Source organism: Triticum aestivum, chromosome 2B (assembly GCF_018294505.1).
Source record: "Triticum aestivum cultivar Chinese Spring chromosome 2B, IWGSC CS RefSeq v2.1, whole genome shotgun sequence".
Classification (NCBI taxonomy): domain Eukaryota; kingdom Viridiplantae; phylum Streptophyta; class Magnoliopsida; order Poales; family Poaceae; genus Triticum; species Triticum aestivum.
In genome coordinates this window covers 504,573,195-504,593,074 of record NC_057798.1, presented here as the reverse complement: position 1 = coordinate 504,593,074, position 19,880 = coordinate 504,573,195, and the positions used below count along the sequence as shown (strand labels likewise).

The 19,880-nt window shown below is 47.1% G+C and overlaps 2 protein-coding genes across 18 annotated transcripts; one reads left to right on the top strand and one right to left on the bottom strand.

Annotated features, from left to right (window-relative positions):
* Positions 1 to 591: 591 nt before the first annotated feature.
* On the bottom strand, positions 592 to 9,010 carry LOC123045715 (uncharacterized). 16 transcript variants are annotated; one of them, XM_044468879.1, is made up of 13 exons: positions 8,531 to 9,010; positions 8,281 to 8,433; positions 7,691 to 7,785; positions 7,074 to 7,203; positions 6,798 to 6,935; positions 6,426 to 6,538; positions 6,246 to 6,347; positions 6,000 to 6,154; positions 3,139 to 3,303; positions 3,044 to 3,079; positions 2,161 to 2,611; positions 1,522 to 1,798; positions 592 to 1,427 (listed from the first exon to the last, which is right to left on the bottom strand). In XM_044468879.1, exons 8-13 carry the CDS (start codon positions 6,149 to 6,151, stop codon positions 1,144 to 1,146), a joined length of 1,365 nt encoding a protein of 454 aa, XP_044324814.1. In that variant the 5' UTR covers positions 6,152 to 6,154; positions 6,246 to 6,347; positions 6,426 to 6,538; positions 6,798 to 6,935; positions 7,074 to 7,203; positions 7,691 to 7,785; positions 8,281 to 8,433; positions 8,531 to 9,010; the 3' UTR covers positions 592 to 1,143. The 16 variants fall into 16 exon arrangements, 15 of the variants coding, with proteins under 15 accessions (XP_044324814.1, XP_044324815.1, XP_044324811.1 ...); XM_044468880.1 differs by having other exon boundaries at positions 7,113 to 7,203; XR_006421555.1 differs by having other exon boundaries at positions 592 to 849; positions 954 to 1,427; positions 6,426 to 7,203.
* Positions 9,011 to 16,140: 7,130 nt separating this feature from the next.
* On the top strand, positions 16,141 to 19,617 carry LOC123041515 (uncharacterized). 2 transcript variants are annotated; one of them, XM_044464114.1, is made up of 6 exons: positions 16,141 to 16,668; positions 17,126 to 17,311; positions 17,391 to 17,523; positions 17,978 to 18,377; positions 18,923 to 18,978; positions 19,177 to 19,617. In XM_044464114.1, exons 4-6 carry the CDS (start codon positions 18,309 to 18,311, stop codon positions 19,577 to 19,579), a joined length of 528 nt encoding a protein of 175 aa, XP_044320049.1. In that variant the 5' UTR covers positions 16,141 to 16,668; positions 17,126 to 17,311; positions 17,391 to 17,523; positions 17,978 to 18,308; the 3' UTR covers positions 19,580 to 19,617. The 2 variants fall into 2 exon arrangements, with proteins under 2 accessions (XP_044320049.1, XP_044320048.1); XM_044464113.1 differs by lacking the exons at positions 16,141 to 16,668; positions 17,126 to 17,311; positions 17,391 to 17,523 and having other exon boundaries at positions 18,363 to 18,978.
* The last annotated feature ends 263 nt before the right edge of the window (positions 19,618 to 19,880 follow it).

Below are 19,880 nucleotides of genomic sequence, written 5' to 3'. Positions count from 1 at the left end.
TTGGGTCTGACGTGGATCGTATTCGAATCAGCGTCATTAAACAACTTTTATGGTCACTTGGGGGCTTCCTGTTCAAACATAGGTCGTATTTGAACCAAAGAGAACATAGCTATTGATACCCACTTGATTGGCATCGCCAAAGCCACTGGGGGCTATATGATCGTATCCGAATCTTAGCTTAACCCCTTTGGAATGGTTTACTGATCGTATTCGAATCAGAAGCCTTTTAATGTTGTTATTATCCATTATACTTCATAAGTTTAAATTACTTGGCTATCTTGAGACTTTTTGAAAGCACTACGAGATGGTTTTTTGTTATTCCGGCTTAATATTGATCACCCCAGGTTATTAAGTGCCAGGTGAACATTATATGTTCCGGCCTTCAGAAGTTGAATTTACCAGCATGATGTAGGTCATATAAACAGGCGAGATCATCAAAAGGATCGCAGGTATATGATTGTGATCCTAACCCGGCCTTTATATGATGTTTTGGTTCGCACTCTGGGTTATCAATACCTTATGTGACCCCGGATGCGATAAACCGCCAAGGGAATTTTTGCTTGTTTTTATAGGCAGGATAAGGCAAGCAAATTTGACATCAAGAAGATAAAAGATCAATATAAGTTGGAAGTATATATAGAGATGGCGGTTTACGAAAGTATTAAGCGCCATAAACATGCGCGAAGGCATGACAAAATTGAAGAGGTTTTTCTACCCTATTACAAGACTCCCCGAGTCTGAATAATGAAGCATTGTTTTGCAAAGTCATAAACACCTGGCGTTTCACTCTTTTGGCAGGCTTGAATGCTCCGGGTTATCCTGCTCCGCTTCTCCGTCGGCTGCTTTGTCCTGGAAAGTTGACGAGGCCCGGTCAATGCCGTTCAAGGCTTCAAATTCGGCTTCATCATCTATTAAACCGGATGGGTCCACTTCAGGGGCAAAGGTATGCTTACGAGTTGGAGGGATCAGGCTGACTTCATCAAAGGGAGGTGTTGGGATTCTCCGATTCTCGTTGTCATAGCCCGGCTGATACTTGGTAAGATCAGTATCGTTCCCAATAAGAGTGGCCACGGGGCGTATAACTTTGACACAGGCGGTGAAGTCATGTCCATCAAATACGATCCCATCTTCTTTAAGACTGGGTTATCCAAGAGCGAGGTCGGTCGGGTCTAGTTCCGGAATCCAGACTTTCGCCCGGCTCAACGCAGCTACGGCCCCGGCTCTTGCGGATGCCCGCCTTAGATCTTGGATCCGTTGAGGTAGTGAAGCAAGCCGTTTCAATACGTTTTGCAGGAGGTGAGGAACGTCATCTGATAAAGCTACAATGGCGAGAGCACGTTGTGACCCGCTGTAGAGCTCCTCCACAAGAGTATAAACCGCCTTCAGCTTGATCAACATGTTCTGCTTGAGGTTTGTGCTCGTAGGACCTGCATTATTAAACATAAGGTGAGCCAGAGCTGACAATTGAAGTAATCATTGAAAGGAGGTTTGCAAGGTTTAAAGTCTATATGAGTAACTTACCAAAGATTGTTGAGACCATTTGAGATATCTGGCGTTTTAAGCCGGATAGCTCCGTTGTTGCTTCTGCAAGTAATGCCTCTGCCGTCTCAGCCCGGGTCACCAGTGAAGCCTTTTCATGAGCCCAAATTTTCTTCTCTGCCTCAAAATTCTTCTTCAGCTTCTCTTGTTCACAGACACTGAATTCAAATTTGGAGTTGGCCTTTTGAATTTCAAGTTCTTGAGCAGCCAGGCGGTTCTTCAGGTCAGTCATCTCCGACTCAAATTGACTTATGGTGGCCTGTATTTAATGCCGGGTTATGATCAGAAGTTATGGTAAGATAACACTAAGTCCCAAGCACTTTGCAAGCAAAGATACTTGACACTTGGGGGCTAATGTGTACTGAAGAGTTTTAACTTACAATGCCAGCTCAAAGAAATTAAGTCTCAAGCACTTTGCAAGCAAAGATTCTTGACACTTGGGGGCTAATGTATATCGCAAGTTTAAAGTATCATGTTACAACCGGGTTAAATATCTTCTTTCCAAAAGTGGATAAATCAGGGCTAAGCAGTTTTTCTAAGTCTACAGCATATTCATTCATAAGCAATAGACTTGGAGGCTGATACAGTAAGTATGATTCGGAATAGTAGCATAAGTCGTACCTCAGATTTTTGCTTTATTTGCTTCACCATGCCAATTTCCAGGTCACGGCTGCTATGTACTTGATTGAGATAGCCAGAGACTATATCTCCAATACTCAAATGAGTATAGTCAGCAATATCTAGCTTGGCCTTTCGGCGTTCCAGAAGTTCCTCCTTAGCAGAGCACTTGGCAAGAACGGTGGGTCGCCCTGGCTCAACAAAGTGAGTCTTCAGAATCTCAATGTCCGGATCAACTGTCTTGACCGGGCTAGGAGCTTCCGGGTTATCAAAGCTATTGAGAGTGTCTTCAATGTGTGGATCAGAGGTTGGTGCTGGAATGTCACAGGCTGGTTCAGGCGGCGGTTGATGGGTAGAACTATCAGGAGCAGTCGTGCCAAGCTCCGGTTCAGTCACGACCGGGTCTCGGGACGGCTTACTCTTTTTTGCCCTCTTGTTGGGCTTCACTTGCACGCTGTGGACAAAGGCAGAAGGATGAGTACAAAAGCATGGATAAGATAAAGCATAAGGTAAACAAAAATAAGTTACCCCGGGGCAATTTTGAAAGCCCGTATGTTAGATTGCATAGACTCGCCGAAGGAAGGAGAGGTATCCTGATAATTGGACTCAGATGAATTGAGAAGTTGGCGAAATAAACCCGCCAAAGGTAAAATAGAACGTAAATCGGAGATAATCTCAGTCCGACGTTTCCTGGTTACGTCAGGTAAGCCGGAGGAGAGTTCTACATCCTTGATGTTCGGGTCTGCCTCCGGCTTTCAAACTGTTGTTGCTTCAAAAGAAATTGAGGATCTTGATAAGCTAGAGGATGTGAAAACCTTACTTTCCGGGTCACCCTTTGGATTTTTTGCTTTGGCAAAGGCTCTGAGTCGGAGGAGATTATAGTTACCTCTTCGTCAATTGCTTGGCTGTTCCCCGTATCCTCCTGAAAGGATAGAATGTCAATAAAATAATGACAAAAGAGTCAGAAGAGTTAAGGATTACCTCTTCTTCATTAGAAGTGTCATCCAATTTGAGCAAATCCAAAGCGCTTGGCCTCTTCTTCCTTGAAGTTCCTGTTTTGGCGGCTTTCCTTTCAGCTCTCTTTGCCGCTCTGGCTTGTTTGGTCGCCTCATGGTCATATTTGACCTTCCAGAAGTTGTCATCGACCTGTGAAAGATGATAAGGGATTATGAGTAAAAGCAAGATGTAATATAGTAAAGGGTATTCATTGAGGTTGGTGACTCACAGCAGGGGCCGGGTTCTTCTTGCAGGGAAGTAAGCCAAAGGCATTACTAATCACCGTGCCCTCTTTCAACAACGATTGGATCATGGCTTCCACCACATCTTCTGGTAAGTCATCGGGGCTATGACGCAGTGGGCCATCTGTCTCGCTGGAGTAAGTGCACATTAAGCCGGGGCGGCGGCTTAACGGAAGCACTCGCCAAGTAACCTAGACTCGGACCAAGTCAATGCCGTCTAGGCCGTTTCCCAAAAGAGCTTTGATTTTTCTAATAGTGGGAGAAAGTGACAGACGTTCAACAGTAGTCCGTTTATTCGGCAGCATGTGCTTGGACTCAAGGCGCAGGGCACGGAAGCCGGGCAAAGGATTTTCTTCAGTCGGAGAAGTGGCTTGGCAGTAGAACCGCGTCTGATTCCAATCCTTTGGGTGACTCGGCAGTTCAGCATAGGGAAAAAGGCAGTCTCTCCGCCACTGAATCGAGATGCCACCAAGTTCAAGGCTGGGCCCGTTGGCACGTTCATTCTACCGGTTTGAATAGAACAACTCTCTGAATAGAAGTATATTGGGCTCTTCTCCAAGGTACACCTCGCAAAAGACTTGGAAGTTGCAGATGTTTGACACAGAATTGGGCCCGATGTCTTGAGGTCTGAGGTCAAATAAATGCAAAACATCCCTGAAGAATTTTGAACCGGGTGGACCGAAGCCCCGGTTCATGTGATTAGTAAACATGATTACCTCCCCTTTTTTAGGTTGAGGCTTCTCCTCCGACGGGTTAGGAGCACGATAAGATATGACCTTCTTCGTCTTGGGCAGATGGTCAGATTTCACAAAATCAGACAAGATGCTCTCTGTAACAGTGGATTTAAACAAGTTGCAGGTCACGGGAGCTTTAGGAGCCTTGGGTGCCATTACGTAAATTGAAGCCTATAACAAAATAAGATGTTCCGGTTCAAATTTAACCCAGAGAAAAGCATGTTAAGTTTAATCAAGATGGCGACTTAAGAAGGGGCCTAATGACATATGGTTGATTATATCTGGTTTCTTAAGCCGCTATGGGAATCAGTAATAGTTAAAAGACATTTTAAGTTGCCAGGAGCTGGCAAGGTTGTCAATTAACGTTGTCTATTTTAAACCGGCAAGGAGGGCCGCTAGAGTTAAATGGGCTTAACAGAAACAGGTTTCACAGTTGGCGGATATTATTTTGGATCAAACAGGTGCACAAAAAGAAAAAATTTCTAGACCTAAAACTAGTACAGATAAGTTCATCAGTGCTAAACAAGGCTTCTGTACACAGAAAGGGATCTATTTGCAGTTGGAAACGGGTGTGAAATAACCACCGCAACTGTTCTACATTATCTGAAGATCAAAAGGGGGCATTGGAGGTAAAAAACGATCGAGGGTTTGACTCAAGCTATTACGAACGCCGACGAACTCGAAGAAGACTGAATGCGGATCTAAGCAACAAGAAGGAGGAAACTTACAGATGCGGAGTTGCTGTAGAGGTCCGTCGCATTTTTCTAGTCAAGTCAGGTTGACGCAGCGACCTGAGTTGGTGAGGACGAGGAGATCTGCGACGACGGCGGCGGCAGAACTCGAGCAGCAGAGAGACAACGAGAGGAAGAAGATGAACGACTGAGGAAGAAAATGGAGATGACCTAGGTCGAGCCTATTTATCGGAAGGGCTAACCGGGACGGTGCGAGAAACAAGGAGACTAAACATCATTATCCAGCGGCCCCGACGCCTCAGTTTTCGGAGCGGTCAGTAAAAGCAAAGATCCATTGGAAGATATGGCGGTGTAAAAAATGAATTTAAGTAAAGATGACGTCACGACGGGCTAACACGGATCCAGAGAATGACATCATGGCGGGTTAAAAACCTTTACACGAGCAGAAGGCTGAAAGTTTATTTTTTAAGGTATTTTACGATTGACATGAACCGGTTCAAATCAATCTGGGGACTAATGTTGGGGATATAACTATTTGTGTAAGCCGCCTAGGAGGGGCCGAGTTACACAAGGAAGACTCGTCAGAAAGAAGCCCAAGACCAAGCATTAAGATGGCGATTCAATAAAGGGCCTAAAGGCCACCAGCGACTGGAGGCCCGTTGTAGTAAACCGCCACAATGGCATGACTTGTATTGTAAGGTAGATTTGACTAGTCACCGAGCCGGACACTGTTTATGAGCCGGCCGGGACTCTGTAAGCCGCAGGACGCCAACCCGTGTATATAAGGGGGCGACCTGCTGGCGGCTAAGGGTAAGAAACAACTCGTCGAGAACCGGGCATAGCATATCTCGCTCCCTGGTCATCGAAACATCAAGCAATACCAACCCAACTAGATGTAGGCCTTACCTTCATCGTAAGGGGCCAAACTAGTATAAACCTCCCGTGTCTCTTGTCCCAATTAACCCCTTCAAGCTTCCTAGTTGCGATGGCTCCGCGATTAAGTCCTTTCACTAGGACATCTGTTGTGCCAATTCCACGACAAGTAGCACCATTCAATACTTTGTTATTTTTCAGTTAGTCAGAGAATGTCAATTTGGTGATGACTAAGGAAGATTCACGTTCTGCAATCCTAACAAACAAATTAGCCAGAGAGATTTTCTCAAAGGGAAGGGACTCACTTGGGGAGATGGCTGGTCATGAAGACGTGCAGGCCACCTCGGGCAAGCCGGCGGCATCTTTCAGTGACACCCTCTCTAACACCAGGAGCAACAGCCTCGGCGGCACCACCACCTTCTCTGTGTATATGCGTAGGCAACGAGAGCAGCTGCATGACCTCAAGAAAATACACAATATTTCATGAAATCAATCAATCAATCAGTACACAATATTCTCTTAGTTGTCCCAATCAATAAGGAATTGTGTACCTTTTAAACAGTTATAGGAAAATCCTCCTCTAGCCACTTTGTATCTTTGATGACTTCTTTTACTGGCCTCTCATTAATTTTGGCATTCAAGAAATTAGGAACCTACTCAAGTGGAAATCATCAAATCAGTACTCCAAAGCACTATCAACAGAGTAGCCATGTTTGTAATCGTATCTTCACCTAAGTTGTTGAATGGTTTCCCCAAATAGTCATATTTGTCACTCTGTCATAAAACACACCAGCTTTTACTGCTAGTTGCAAAAACACTGTCGATGACAGACTAATCTTGTCTTCTGTTGAAATAAAATAACTGAAACATATCAGAAATAATTAAGATTCATTAAGAGTATAACACGGCAAGCAAATGGCAGTGCCCGATCCTTTCAACTGTAAATTGGTCTACTATTTTTTTTACTGACGACAGAAGCCATAAGTTTCTTTTGCAACTAGATGAACATACACAAGTTATCTGATGGCCTACATATGACAAAAAATTTAACATATGGAAGAAAAATTGACATTATGATCAAGGCAGAATAATAGGACTGGAACCTGTAGTTTTGGGAACCTGGCTAGCAAAGACTAATGCAAACTTCATCCATGACCGCAGGATAAAGTTGGCAATGGATAAATTCAAGAGATAACAATCTTTGCATGGCAGCTCAGAAGAAGCAGGTATACACCATTAACCTGTCCGTGGAAATTGATAAGCGTAGGATTATTTGAAACAAGTGTATGATCATTGGTCACATAGCTGAAACAAATTTGATTTTACAAAAATGGAGGTATATTAGGAGATAAAGTTTCAGTTTTTTGGTCACACCTAACCTTCTAATTGAGGCAGAGCAAGAGGAGAGCATGAGAGACCTTGGAGAGTCGGAGAGGAGCGGCGCTCTTGTCCTGTAGGTGGTGCTGACCTCCATTTCCAGATCCAGCAATCTCCTCTCTTGTCTCCTCACTGAAGAAAGCAACATGGCCATGTAAATGCTTCAGTTTTCAGAATCAGTGCACATGAACTGTACATGTTCGCTTGCATACTGAAACTAAACAAAAGGGAGGGTGCTACCTGCAGCAGGGAAGGGAGAAGGGACCTTGTGCGGTGCATTGTGCGGGACATAAGAGTATTGAATATTGTGCTAAAATATGGAACATTGGATAATCTGATGTTAACATTGCACAGCAAAGAGGAATCGGCACAATTTTACTGGTACAACACTGAATTTCTACTTCTGAATATTGAGAGTACAATATACTCAGAAGTTTAATTGCTGCTACTGAATATTGACAGTACACCAGTATTCAGTTTATATAAAAAACAATATATTCTTTGAAGTTTTAGTTGCTTTCTTCAGTCAATCTTACCTACTGCAGTCGAAATTTTCAGTTTTGACAAGTTTTGTGATAATTCCAGCAAATTAATTGTCAAGATTGATGGCATTCCTTACCATCTCTCTCGGGAGCACATTGTCTTCTGTTCCTTTTGCAGATATACCCACCGGCATTGACAAACAGGACACATTCATCTTCATGAGAGCAGGCACTAAAAGGGTAATAAGAAAATGTTCAGACAGAGCTAACAAAAGCATTATATTATGAATGTTTCTTAGCAGGAAGCAGTACACAAAAATGAACCTGAATCAGGGGAACCTGAATTGGAGGTAACAAAAATATAGGCTTTTTAGCAGGTAACAAAAACTTCAGTCATAGCGTGTGAAATAGCCTAAGAGAGGTTAACTCTAAACCTTAATCAGGGCTATTTTCAAGCAGGGGAGCAGCCAAGGCTAACTCTGAACCAACTCAAGGATTTGGGGGCTGGACGATTCCAAGTGCTTATCAATCCGAGCCAACTCAAGGATTCCTATCCGGATTCTTATCAATCCAACCTTATGAATCCACTTGTCAACTCATGGACCGCAACACTGCACCACATAATGCGTCTTTGCACAAACTAATTAACTAAATCCTGCTTAAAATATCCCATAGGGTTCACTATAGTAGCACACATGTTTACAGAACATGATGTATTTTAGTTTACCTATGCCAAATTTACTTGCTCCTCATACGGTTGCAGATTCTTATGAAAAATTTGGAAACCAAATAAAGTTGTAGTCCTTCCTTGCTCCTGGCTAGGAACATCCCGCCCTTCTTTCTGTTGAAGAACCAGTCCAGCTCCTTGAACTCTCCAGCCCTGCACTCCCCCATAGAACACAGGAGCACGGATCAGCACCACACCCAATCCACCCACTACGATGAGATCTGATGAGAATGGAGAAGGATTTTCTCACCTATTGTTCATGCCGATGTACCACTTCTTGCAGATGATGTTGGAGAAGCAGCAGCCCACAAGGTCAATGCGAACATGATGGTCTGGTTGAACATCCATGGCTTCGTCGCCGGATCCGAGATCCTCCGCCTCACCTACATCCCTGCCGCTGGCGTCCCACCTCTGGTTCTTCCCCGAACGTCCCTCGATGATGAAGGAGCAACCAACCGGCACCAGCGTCGGGTGGGGAGAAGAGGGGGGGGGGGGGGGGGGGGGGGGGGTGCACCGACCGCCCTGCTCTGGGTGACAGGAGGAGCACCGGTGGTGGCTCGAGGCGTGGGCGGCCATCACCAGCTCCTCCTGCTCTGGGGGAGAGGGAGAATGCGGAGGCTGTCAGGGAGGGGGCAGCTGGGTGGAGAGGGAGAAGAGGCGGTTGAGTGCTGCCGGAGAAGGCAGCTAGGGCCACTCTGGAGGAGGAAGCGAGCGAGGGGAAAGGGATAGGAGAGGACGCAGTGCTAGGGAGACGAATAAAGAGAAGCAGCAGCCCACAAGGTCAATGCGAACATGATGGCCTGGCTGAACATCCATGGCTTCATCGCCAGATCCGGGACCCTATGCCTCACCTACATCCCTGCCACCGGCGTCCCACCTCTGGTCCTTCCCCGAACGTCCCTCGACGATGAAGTAGCAACCAATCGGCACCAGCGTCAGGTGGGGAGAAGAGGGGGGGTGCGCCGGCCGCCCTGCTCTGGGCGACAGGAGGAGCACCGGTGGCGGCTCGAGGCGCGGGCGGACGAGGAGGTGCTTGGGCGGCCGTCACCAGCGTCGGGTGGGGAGAAGAGGAGGGGGGGCGCTGGCCGCCCTGCTCTGGGGGAGAGGGAGAAGGCGGAGGCTGTTAGGGAGGCGGGCGGCTAGGTGGAGAGGGAGAGGAGGCGACTGAGTGCTGCCGGAGAAAGCAGCTAGGGCCGCTCGGGAGGAGGAAGCGAGCGAGGGGAAAGGGAGAGGAGAGGACGCAGTGCTAGGGAGACAAATAAAAGGAGACGTGGCCACGGCCGCTAGTTGGGCGCACTGGCTCATCCTTTGTATGTTCAATAAGATAAATATAACTACATCCTGACAAATTAGCCGTCGGAAGAGTCAGACTCTAAACCATTACTGAAGTACTCCCTCCTAATGATCTAAATGCTCTTATATTAGTTTACTAAGAGAGTAGTGACCTAGTCTGCATTTCTTACTGTATAATCCTAATAGTCTATTTACAATCGTATCAGTATAGCGAAGTAAGATGGTTAAAGTTGTAGATCAGCCAACTAACTTCAGAGCTAAAAGAAGAATTAATTCGATCACGCGTTCATGAAAATATGACCAGTAGGTCATCGATCATATATTGATTATTTACATATTATGACCGCTAAGTCATCATATATTGATTGACAATATCAGGGCCACGATTCCAAGAATGGTCCATGGTTGTCTCACCGGTGATGACACAATTGCTTCAACGCTTAATTCATTGAAAGAACACAATGATAGATAAGTACACATGACACAATCAAGCATACAACAATGAATTGACAAATAGGTACTAGGGTATGTGTACCCCATATACCCATGTACGAAAAGAAATGGGCATTTTAAAGAAATGAGCTACCGTATTTGTTTAACCAGATTTGTTAGATATATATTTATTTCTATGAAGATACGTGGTTGGTAATGCCGCTCTCTGAAAACAATATTCAGCCTTGTAATGTATTGCTCACGACAAAAATGATATGCTTGCGCAATTTTTGAGCACATCGTGGCTTAATGTTCCTTTTCGATGGGATTTGATCAAACTCCGCCTTGCGCCATGGCACACCCTCTCGAGGAGACTAGCGCGGTCCAGTTGACACATGGTCAGGATGAATTCCGGTGGAACACTCAGAGGTTTCAATGTACTACTCCCTCCGTCCAGAAATACTTTTCATCAAAATGAATAAAAGGGGTTGTATCTAGATGTATTTTAGTTCTAGATACATCCCTTTTTGTCCATTTTGATGACAAGTATTTTCGGACGGAGGGAGTACTATTTTCAGTAGATACTACATGCATTCTATGTACTACAAATTCGATAGATTCCGTGAACTCAGAGATTTCAACGGGCAACAGTAAAAAAATAAAAGTCAAAGGCACCAATCAAAATTAAAAAAGAGAGTATGTGGTACTTTTGTCGAGGTGTGATCGTAAACAAGGACAACTCGCACGCCAAACTATTCTCAGGTGACTAGGGTTTCTTTTCCTTCCATTGGCGCCGTCGCCGATCCGCCTCGCCTCCTATGGACTTTGGGCCATGGAGGAGCGGAGGACCTCGGCCCCTCGCCTGCGGGAGAGATCCCGCTCTCATTCTTGTTCGGTTCAGTGTCTCGGTTGGGGCTGTGTGGTGGCGGCGATGCCCCCTAGTAGGAATAATATCTCCCACACCCATCCCCGTCCCGGTGGTGCGTCTAGCGTTATCGGAGGGCGTGTGGTGGTGTGCCTCCGTCAGACCTCGCGGGATTCAATCGGTGCCGGTCTTTGGTAGATCTATTTGGATCTTGTTTTCGTTATTTAAATTAATTCTCGATTCATTAATGAATTGTGCCAAACTCAAATATGAGCAAAGGTTATGTCAATTTTTTATTTGAATCTGAATTCAACTAAGCTTAAGTAAAAAAACATAGAATTAGCCCAAAGTTTGTATGGATGAACGCAACACACATTAAAAAAAAACATCCCCGCTCTCGTCTAAACTACGGGTCATGAAAACCTCTACCAATTAAAGAAATTCCGTCCATGGAATTTTTGATGGCCATACCTTCTTGAAGACATCGTCGAGGTGCTCCTCTCCATGTCTGGGTCCCAGGTGAGAACCTTTGTTCATTGTGGACTCAGCAACGGCGATGTTTAGCATCATTCTCCTTCCCGAGGGTGTTATCGTGAAGCTTTGGTGTAATAGGGCATAGTGCAGGGTTGTAATCAATTCCTCATGTGCTTTCTCTCGACGTATAGTCGCGTGCATCTTGCATGGTCTGGTTATCCTCGAAGGGTTAGATCATCACCCTATATCGTTCGGCCATGTGCTTCGTTCGGCTGTTGCTTTATATATATAACGTGGCAGAAGCCTATTTCAAAAGCTAATATAAGAAAATGACACTAGTGGCTGGTCGAGGACCGCTGATCAGTTGAATTTAGGCTATTGCATCCATGTATTTTTGTCGTTTCACGCTGATATGTTAACTAACCGATCGACTCGGTCTACGTGGGTACATCTGCCAACCGCGTCTTCGGAGAAGCCTTTTTTTAGTGAAAGCATCTAACTTTATTTACCCAAAGTCTGGGATTTCATCCACTATTACATTTAGGATATAGTCTGGTGGTGCATACCGCCACTCCACACACACCTCATCACCTACTGCAAGCTTAGCTAATACTCCCTTTGTCCGGAAATACTTGTCATCAAAATGGATAAAAATGGATGTAGCTAATACTACTCCCTCCGTCTAGAAATACTTGTCATCAAAATGGATAAAAATGGATGTATCTATCCATTTTTATCCATTTTGATGACAAGTATTTTCGGACGGAGGGAGTATATGAGCAGCTTGGTTTGCCGACCTCCTTCGCCATGTGATCTTGCATCCCTGCCAGCCTAGCATGAGACCTCTGATATGCTCAACGATCGGGCCTGGCACGGCGAGATTCCTGCTAGCCCTATTGATCATACTCACCGCCTCTCTGCAGTCCATCTTCACGTGAATTCTCTGAATACCGAACTCACGACCAAACACAAGCGTCTTCGGAGAAGCCTGGAACGTGGCCAATCGACAATAATCGGGTTGGTCGCGTCGTTCTGGAATTCAGATCTCATCACAAGTCATTGTATACTCTCGTCTCTCCATGGTTGGGTCGCCTACTAACAAGGATATAGACCTAGGGTAGGGTCATAAGCCTGAACTATGCACCCTACTCAAGGTCACTACCCTAGAAGCAAAGAAGCACAAGAGACAACAAGGAGAGACCAATGAAGGTGTCGAGTGCAAACCACTCGACAAATCAGTCACTCGGGTACCCCTCCCTCCCGATGTCACACGACCAGTCAACCACTCAACCATACAAGAAATCACTCGACAAATTGAAGACCAGGAGTCGACCAGAACAGCAACGGCCAGGCATTCACTCTGTAGTCTTTAAGATCATTAATATCACTTTATGGTTGGCGTTATCAGTAACGTCACATCTTTATGTACATTGAACCCCTTGTAACGGAGGATAGCTAGGGTCCTTTCGCACTCTATATAAGCCACCCCCTCCTCTGGCACAAGGGTTCACACCCCCTGTAACACACACACGCACTCATACAATCCAGTCGACCGTCTCCGGTCACCGAGACGTAGGGATTTTACCTCCTCTGAGAGGGGCCTGAACTCGTAAACACTTGCGTACAATATCACCATAGCTAGGTCCTTGCCTCCTCATTCGTACCCTCTATACTTACTATCAGACTTAGAACCACGACAGTTGGCACCCACCATGGGGCAAGGCGTCTTAGCGACTTCCAGCGAGGTTGCGTTTTCCTCAATCTTCATCAACATGGTTTCCGACGGCGGTTTGGTCATGGGCCACGAGTTCCGCTCGGTGCGCTCACTTTCGTCGCCGACAACTCTGCCTGGCTTCAGGAGGCTCCTCTCGACGTCGAGGCCCTCCTGGTTCACAGTTTGTCACACTTCCGCGCGAGTGCCTGTGGCGTCCTCCTCCGTCAGCCGTCGACTCTGTATCAGTCGGTCCTCACGTCAACGTCTCACTCTGCTGGACGCCGCCGCAAGCGATCCGGTCATTCGCAGCTCCAGCGATGGGTGAAACACACGACATCCCATAAGGCGTTCACCCCCCAAGTCGCGACAATCGAGCCCGACATATTTCCCTGTGGATCAGTCAATCTATTGACTGGTTACACAGACACATTTTCTGAGAGCGGGAGTTGTGACCCCGCGACAGAGGTCCTCATGGTCGACTCCCATCGCAGTCCGCTGGTTTCCGTCGCGGCAGTGATGGCGGTAGAAGTGCCGGCGCATCACTCGACCATGAAGAGTATCGGCCCCAACCTCTCAGCTCGCAGCAGAGGGAGGAGATGCATCACCGCAACATGGAGGCTCTCCAGACCCCCATCATAGGGGAAACCACCAAGGCCTGGGCCTTGGAGGCTGTGCGCTTGGCCACTCTGGCTGAGCGCACCCGTATGGAGAATCTACAACATTCTCTCGACGAGCATGCTCGTCGGCTGTTCCCCGAGTCCAGTCGACGTCCACGACAATTGTTTCCACCGGAAACTCAGGTATTCTGCACGCCGATTCAGAATCTTGCAGCCGCTGTGTGTATTGCAGAGTTCATTCAGCCGTCCTGTTCAGAGGCTGGGAGAGGCTTGGAACAGATCAGAACACTGCTCCAAGCAGCAGGAGACCTGAACTCCGCTGTGTCCCAGTCACGGAACAGAATACACAGCAGGTCAGTAAGAGCAGACACCGTTCAGTCGGCATACAATCCTAGGTCACCTTTGCGGCATGGAGGCCGTGGTCGCTGCCAGGATCGGCACCTGGGAAGAGCTCAAGGAGAATACGATCATGAATACGCAAGGTCCGTCCTTGTGTAGGGTTTGGTCGACCGGAACAGAGCATTCGCCCCTTCTGAGGGACGGGTCATTTGCGCCCCGGCGTAATGATGACAAGCGTCCGTATGGAAATGACCACAGAGTTCCAGTCGATCCCAGAGAGCCCGGCTTCGACGCAAGGTTCGTCCTTGTGTAGGGTTTGGTCGACCGGAACAGAGCATACAGAGAACGGCTGGATCGGGACCGACCCAGTGGAAGCAGAGTCCATGTTTCCAGCCCAGAGTGTTTTGGAAGAGCCATCAGAGCCGCTGAGATTCCTCATAACTTCAGACTAGCGACTGGAGTCAGCAAGTTCACAGGAGAGTCGAAGCCTGACACTTGGCTTGAAGATTACCGAGTGTCTGTGCACATTGGCGGCGGCAGCGATGAGGTGGCCATGAAGCACCTCCCTCTGATGCTTGAAGGTTCTGCCAGGGCTTGGTTGACTCCGCTAGCCCCTCGGAGGATTTTGAGTTGGGATGAGTTAGCCCGAGTGTTACCAGAACATTCGAGGGCACTTGCAAGAGACCTGCTGGTCTACCAAAGTTCCAGCATTGTGTGCAAAAACCGAATGAAACCTTGAGAGACTACATCCAGAGATGGATCACTCTGCACCACACAGTGGAGAATGTCTCAGATCACCAAGCAGTTTGTGCCTTCAAGGAAGGCGTTCGCTACAAAGAGCTCAATCTGAAATTTGGTCGGACTGGAGATATGTCTTTGACTCGGATGATGGAGATTGCCACCAAGTATGCTAATGGCGAAGAATAGGATCGACTCCGGAGCGGTAAACACAAAACAGTCGCCTAGGACGCCGGAGGAGGAAATTCCAGTCGGAACCAGAAGCGAAAGGCCAAGGCAACAGGTCCTACCAAAGCAGCAGTGTTGAATCAAGGAAAATTCAAAGGAAAGCCTAAAGGGCCTTGGACCCCTAAGAAGGTGAAAGACCAAGATGGAAACAATGTGATGGACTTGCCGTGCCACATTCACACCAAGAAGGATGAGGAGGGGAACCCGATTCTCCCCAAGCATACCACTCGACAATGTCGACTCCTAATCCAGAACTTCGGAGAGAGCAAACCCAGTGATAAGGACAAAGAGTCCGAGAAGGAATAAGAAGATAAGGATGATGAGGATGGTTACCCCAATGTCAATGCCACTTTGGTGATTTTTGCTGATTTAGAGAGCAGAAGTCGATTGAAGGTCATTAACATAGAGGTTAACATGGTTGCTCCGGCAACACCAAGGTATCTAAAGTGGTCAAAAAAAACCCATCACATTCGACCAGTCCGACCACCCGGCACGTGTAGCCACCCCTGGGCGGCAAGCGCTGGTGGTCGACCTAGTCATAGGGGGCACCCGACTGACCAAGGTTCTGATGGATGGTGGCAGGGGTCTGAATATCTTGTATGCTGAGGCCCTCAAAAGAATGAGCATTCCGATGTCCAAACTTAGTGAGAGCAACATGCGATTCCATGGAGTCATCCCATGCAAGAAAGCCGAATCTTGCCAAATCGCTCGGCCAAATCACTCTTGATGTCACTACTAGGGAAAACCTTATACAGAGAAGTTTATCAGTAGCGCGGTTTAAAAATGGACGCTACTGCTAATTAGTAGTAGCGAGGGGTATAAAAACCGCGCTACTACTAAGTTGATAGTAGTAGCGAGGGGTATAAACCCGCGCTGCTACTAAATGGTCTCCAACAATAGTACTAAGTAAGTAGCGAGGGGTATAAAACCGGGATATGCCATAGTAGTAGCGAGGGGTATAAAACTGGCGCTACTACTAAGTAAGTAGTAGTAGCGCAGGTAAGACCCCACGCTACTACTAAACGTGTCCACCCAGGCCCGATCCACACTCCCAGCCCCTGATCCACCCCACCCCACCAACCTTCATCCCACCCCACCGACCCCCGTCTAAAAAAATCCACCTCCAATCCCCTCCTCCTCCTCCCGCGGCCGCACGGCGTGCCAGACGCCCTTCTTCCGTGACCTCGCCTCCCCCGTCCTGTCCCACTGCGGCGGCCCCCACTTCGCCTTTCTCGCGGCCGCCCTGCCCTCCGCACGCCGCCGTCGTCGCGGCATCGCCCCACCCGCCCGGCTGCACCCACCTCTGGAGCAGGTGAGGATCCTCCCCATCATGGTTTCTGCTCGCCGTCGTCGTGGTTTCCCCGAGTGAAATCCATCAGTTCCTCGCACGCACGCAGTGGAATTTGGTGCGAAATTACAGCGGAAGTGCCACACATCATATCACATCCCAGCATCCGCATCTCCACTCCCCCCGCACCCTCGTCAGATCCACTGCCACCGCCCGCCTCCCGGCTCCCCCGAGCTCCCCCTCCTCCAGATCGGGAGGCCAGTAATGGCGCCGTCGCCTCCGCACCCGCAAGCAGCGCCGCCCCTTTGAGCCGCGCTCCACGCATCGCGGAGTCTCCGTCTCCATCGTTGTCACCGCCCCCCCCCACTGCTGCCTCAACCACGCCCCCCACCCACCCGAGGTATGATGATGGCCTCTCTCTCTCTCTCTCTCTCTCTCTCTCTCTCTCTCTCTCTCTCTCTCTCTCAGGTTCAGCGGAATTGATCCGTGCTGCTGCTTCTAGTCAGCTTCTCAAATATATATGCGGTGTGGGGCGTAATATCTATCACCGTCAGAATGTGCTACTAGCACTAGCAGTGAGTGAGTTGGCGAGTGAGTTCAGCTGTAACTAGCAACAACACCGATGGTTTTGTCTGTGATATTAGCATATACTCCTCACAACCATCACCTAGCAGTGAGTGAGTGTGTGAGGTCGGCTATAATCAGTTTACCAGTGACAACAACGATGATTTTGTCTCTGATATTATCGGACGGACACTACTACCTAGTCTAGTTTGATGCTGAGTCATTATAATGAATTTGTTCTCAACATAATTAAGGTCCTGCTCTTCCATGATGCCTGCTGGTTGATGTTGAAGGGGGTTCGATCCGTGCGTGGCTCGAGTGAAATCCATGGGCGAGATTGGAGGATGTACAGAGGTTCGATTTGTGCGTGGCTCGGATGAAATCGGTGAGCGAGCTTGCAGGTTGGAGCACGGGGGCTTGATTTGTGCGTGTTTCGGGTGAAATTCGTGAGCGAGCTTGGAGCACGGCGGTTCGATTTGGTAATCTCTAACGGTGTTCTTTGCAGGTGGCGATGTTTGCTTGTTAGGCTGATGTGCTGCTTGGTGTTTTTCATTGTAGGCTGCCTGGTGACTATGGGTTTGATCCCCTGGGGCTCGTGAAGCAGCCTAAGGACCTGAAGTGGTATGTCCAGGCCGAGCTCGTGCACTGCCGGTTCGCCATGGCAGGGGTTGCCGGCATCCTCGGAACTGATGTAAGCTGCTCACTTGACCTCTTTGTTAATTCCTGCAAAATGCCGGCATGTTATCAGTAACCATAGCACTGAAGCTTGATTTTGCAAAAAATAGCTGTAGAGGTGCCTAAATTATGATATAAAGTGATAAACTATGAAAAACAGAGTGAAAAACCAATCATGACTTCTGAATTTGTATAGTGGAAATGGAAGGGCGGTACGATCCCCTCTTGTTAAAAAAAAAGAAGAGAAACCAAGATATGAGACAGGAACTATACAATCTCAACTCCAGCAAAATCATATACAACATATCAGCTCCATAAGAGGATCTTAGGATTTCATTTTCCAAGATTGATAGCATTCTTTCCACATTGAAGCATCCTTGCTTACAGAAATCAAACATGAAATCGATGTCTTTAATGCTCCGCTGTGCTTCTATCATATCACATCGTCTAATTGGTGTGTTTCTGTGTAGTTGATCCATGTATCAGGACTCGGCAACCTACCAGTATGGTTTGAAGCAGGTGCCCTAAAATTTGACTTCGCCAGCACCACAACACTCTTCTTTGTCCAACTTCTCTTGATGGGTTAATTCGACATCCAACTAAAACATTTACTCAGAATTTGTTCAGTAACTCAGAAGTTTTAAATGGTGTAGACTTTAATGACTTGAAACACGGCATGACTGGCCTGTTTCTGTCATAAATCTGATCCTTGACAGGTTTGTCGAAACCAAGAGGTACATGGAATCATGGATGCAAACAGTTCTGGGTTGTATAGTATAGGCAGTCACATGATCCAGAATCATGTATACATGTCATGGACCACGGATCCCAGCCATGGATGAGCAGCAACAGTTCAATGTCAATATCAAGGTTCTTCTAGTTTGAATCTACATACATACATGCTTTACTGAATTTTTGCTGCTTGGTCAGACTCTAGTGTTGAATAAGATGGACACTGACTGCATTGTTTGCTAATTAATTATTTTGCTTGCTCCCACAAAAATTCACTATAATTTAGTTTGCCGATTGGTCTAGTTGGATTTCTCAAGCTGTTAGCAAAGCGCGCCACACTGCTGCAATCTTTAAAGTGAATGAAGCTGCAAAATTTGGAGTTGCTGCTGCTTCTTGTGTTCATTTCCTTGACGTCCAATTCATACCTGACTAGTCTAGTTAGTACTATTGCAGCAGGTTGATTGATGGAAAACTCTTGCCCCTGCTTAACATATCTAAAATCTAGTCAAATTCATCAACAACATATTTTTTATAGCAACAATGCATTCAATAATCTGACCTATCTATATGCACACTTTGAGGAAGAAACAGAAGATATATGTGCTTCTGTTGCTTCTAAATTATATACATGTATTTTTAGTTATTCAACATGCTTCAAACTTTTTCTATTCGATTTGGTGCAGGAGGATTCCCGAGCTGACCAGGAGGACACCCTTCTGCACCTCGTCCACCACACAAGGTCGTCCTTCTATTTTCTTTGCTGTTTGTTAATGTCCTACTTGTGTTTCAGTTCCATTGGCTCCTACTACAAACAGATCAATAACAGGTGCTTGTGTTCTGCATAGTAGCAGATCTGTTTATGTGAGCTACAATGGCCTACTTCTTCCTAATAATATGAACACTATCTCATCTTGCCATTTCCCCCTCTCTCCTACAGGTTAACACCTGGAGAGGCTCGAGCTATGAGCAGCAAGCTGTTGCTGCTGCTGCTGGATGCTCCAGCGGTGAAACCTCCGTCGATTCCCTCCACGGCCACTACCACTACCCAAGCTACCGCCGCCGACGGAATCACCACCATATCCTCGCTCAGCCAAGACCAGCTCCGTGAGATCTTCCTCCGACTGCCGAGCCTGCCGGCCCTCGTCCGTGCCACGCTCACTTGCCGCTCGTGGCTCGGCGGTGTCCGCTCCTCCCGCTCCTTCCGCAACCTCTTCCGCACCCTCCACCCGGCGCCCCTCATCGGGATCTTCCTTGATGTCGATGAAGGCAATGTCCGCTTATTCGCCCCCTTCAGCCACTCAGATCCCAGCGTCAATCAGGACATTACACTGGCAGATTAGCGCAATTTTTCCTTTTCATTTTCTTATTATTGGAGTGAGGATGTTAGAATGAGGAACTATATGATAGTAGATACGGCAACAGTGTAATAGTATAATCAGGAATAACGACATTTCCATCACTATTGTGTTTTCTCTAACTGTATGCATAAAATGGAATTTGTCGATTTTTTTATTTCCTAATTCGTTAGTAGTGGCATGGGGACAAATTTGCACGCTACTAGTATTTAGGATACTAGTAGCATTGGTATTATAGACGCGCTACTACTATTTCATTAGTAGTAGCGTGGGTTCATAATAGTAG

Excerpts from the sequence above, each read along its gene's own strand:
- LOC123045715 (XM_044468875.1), bottom strand. The coding sequence starts at position 6,151 with ATGCAGCTGCTCTCGTTGCCTACGCATATACACAGAGAAGGTGGTGGT. Across the intron at positions 3,304-5,999 it reads ATGACCAGCCATCTCCCCAA|GTCGATGACAACTTCTGGAA; the intron begins GTGAGTCCCTTC and ends CATCTTTCACAG. Across the intron at positions 1,428-1,521 it reads AATGGTCTCAACAATCTTTG|GTCCTACGAGCACAAACCTC; the intron begins GTAAGTTACTCA and ends TTAATAATGCAG.
- LOC123041515 (XM_044464113.1), top strand. The coding sequence starts at position 18,704 with ATGGAAAACTCTTGCCCCTGCTTAACATATCTAAAATCTAGTCAAATT. Across the intron at positions 18,979-19,176 it reads CACCTCGTCCACCACACAAG|GTTAACACCTGGAGAGGCTC; the intron begins GTCGTCCTTCTA and ends TCTCTCCTACAG.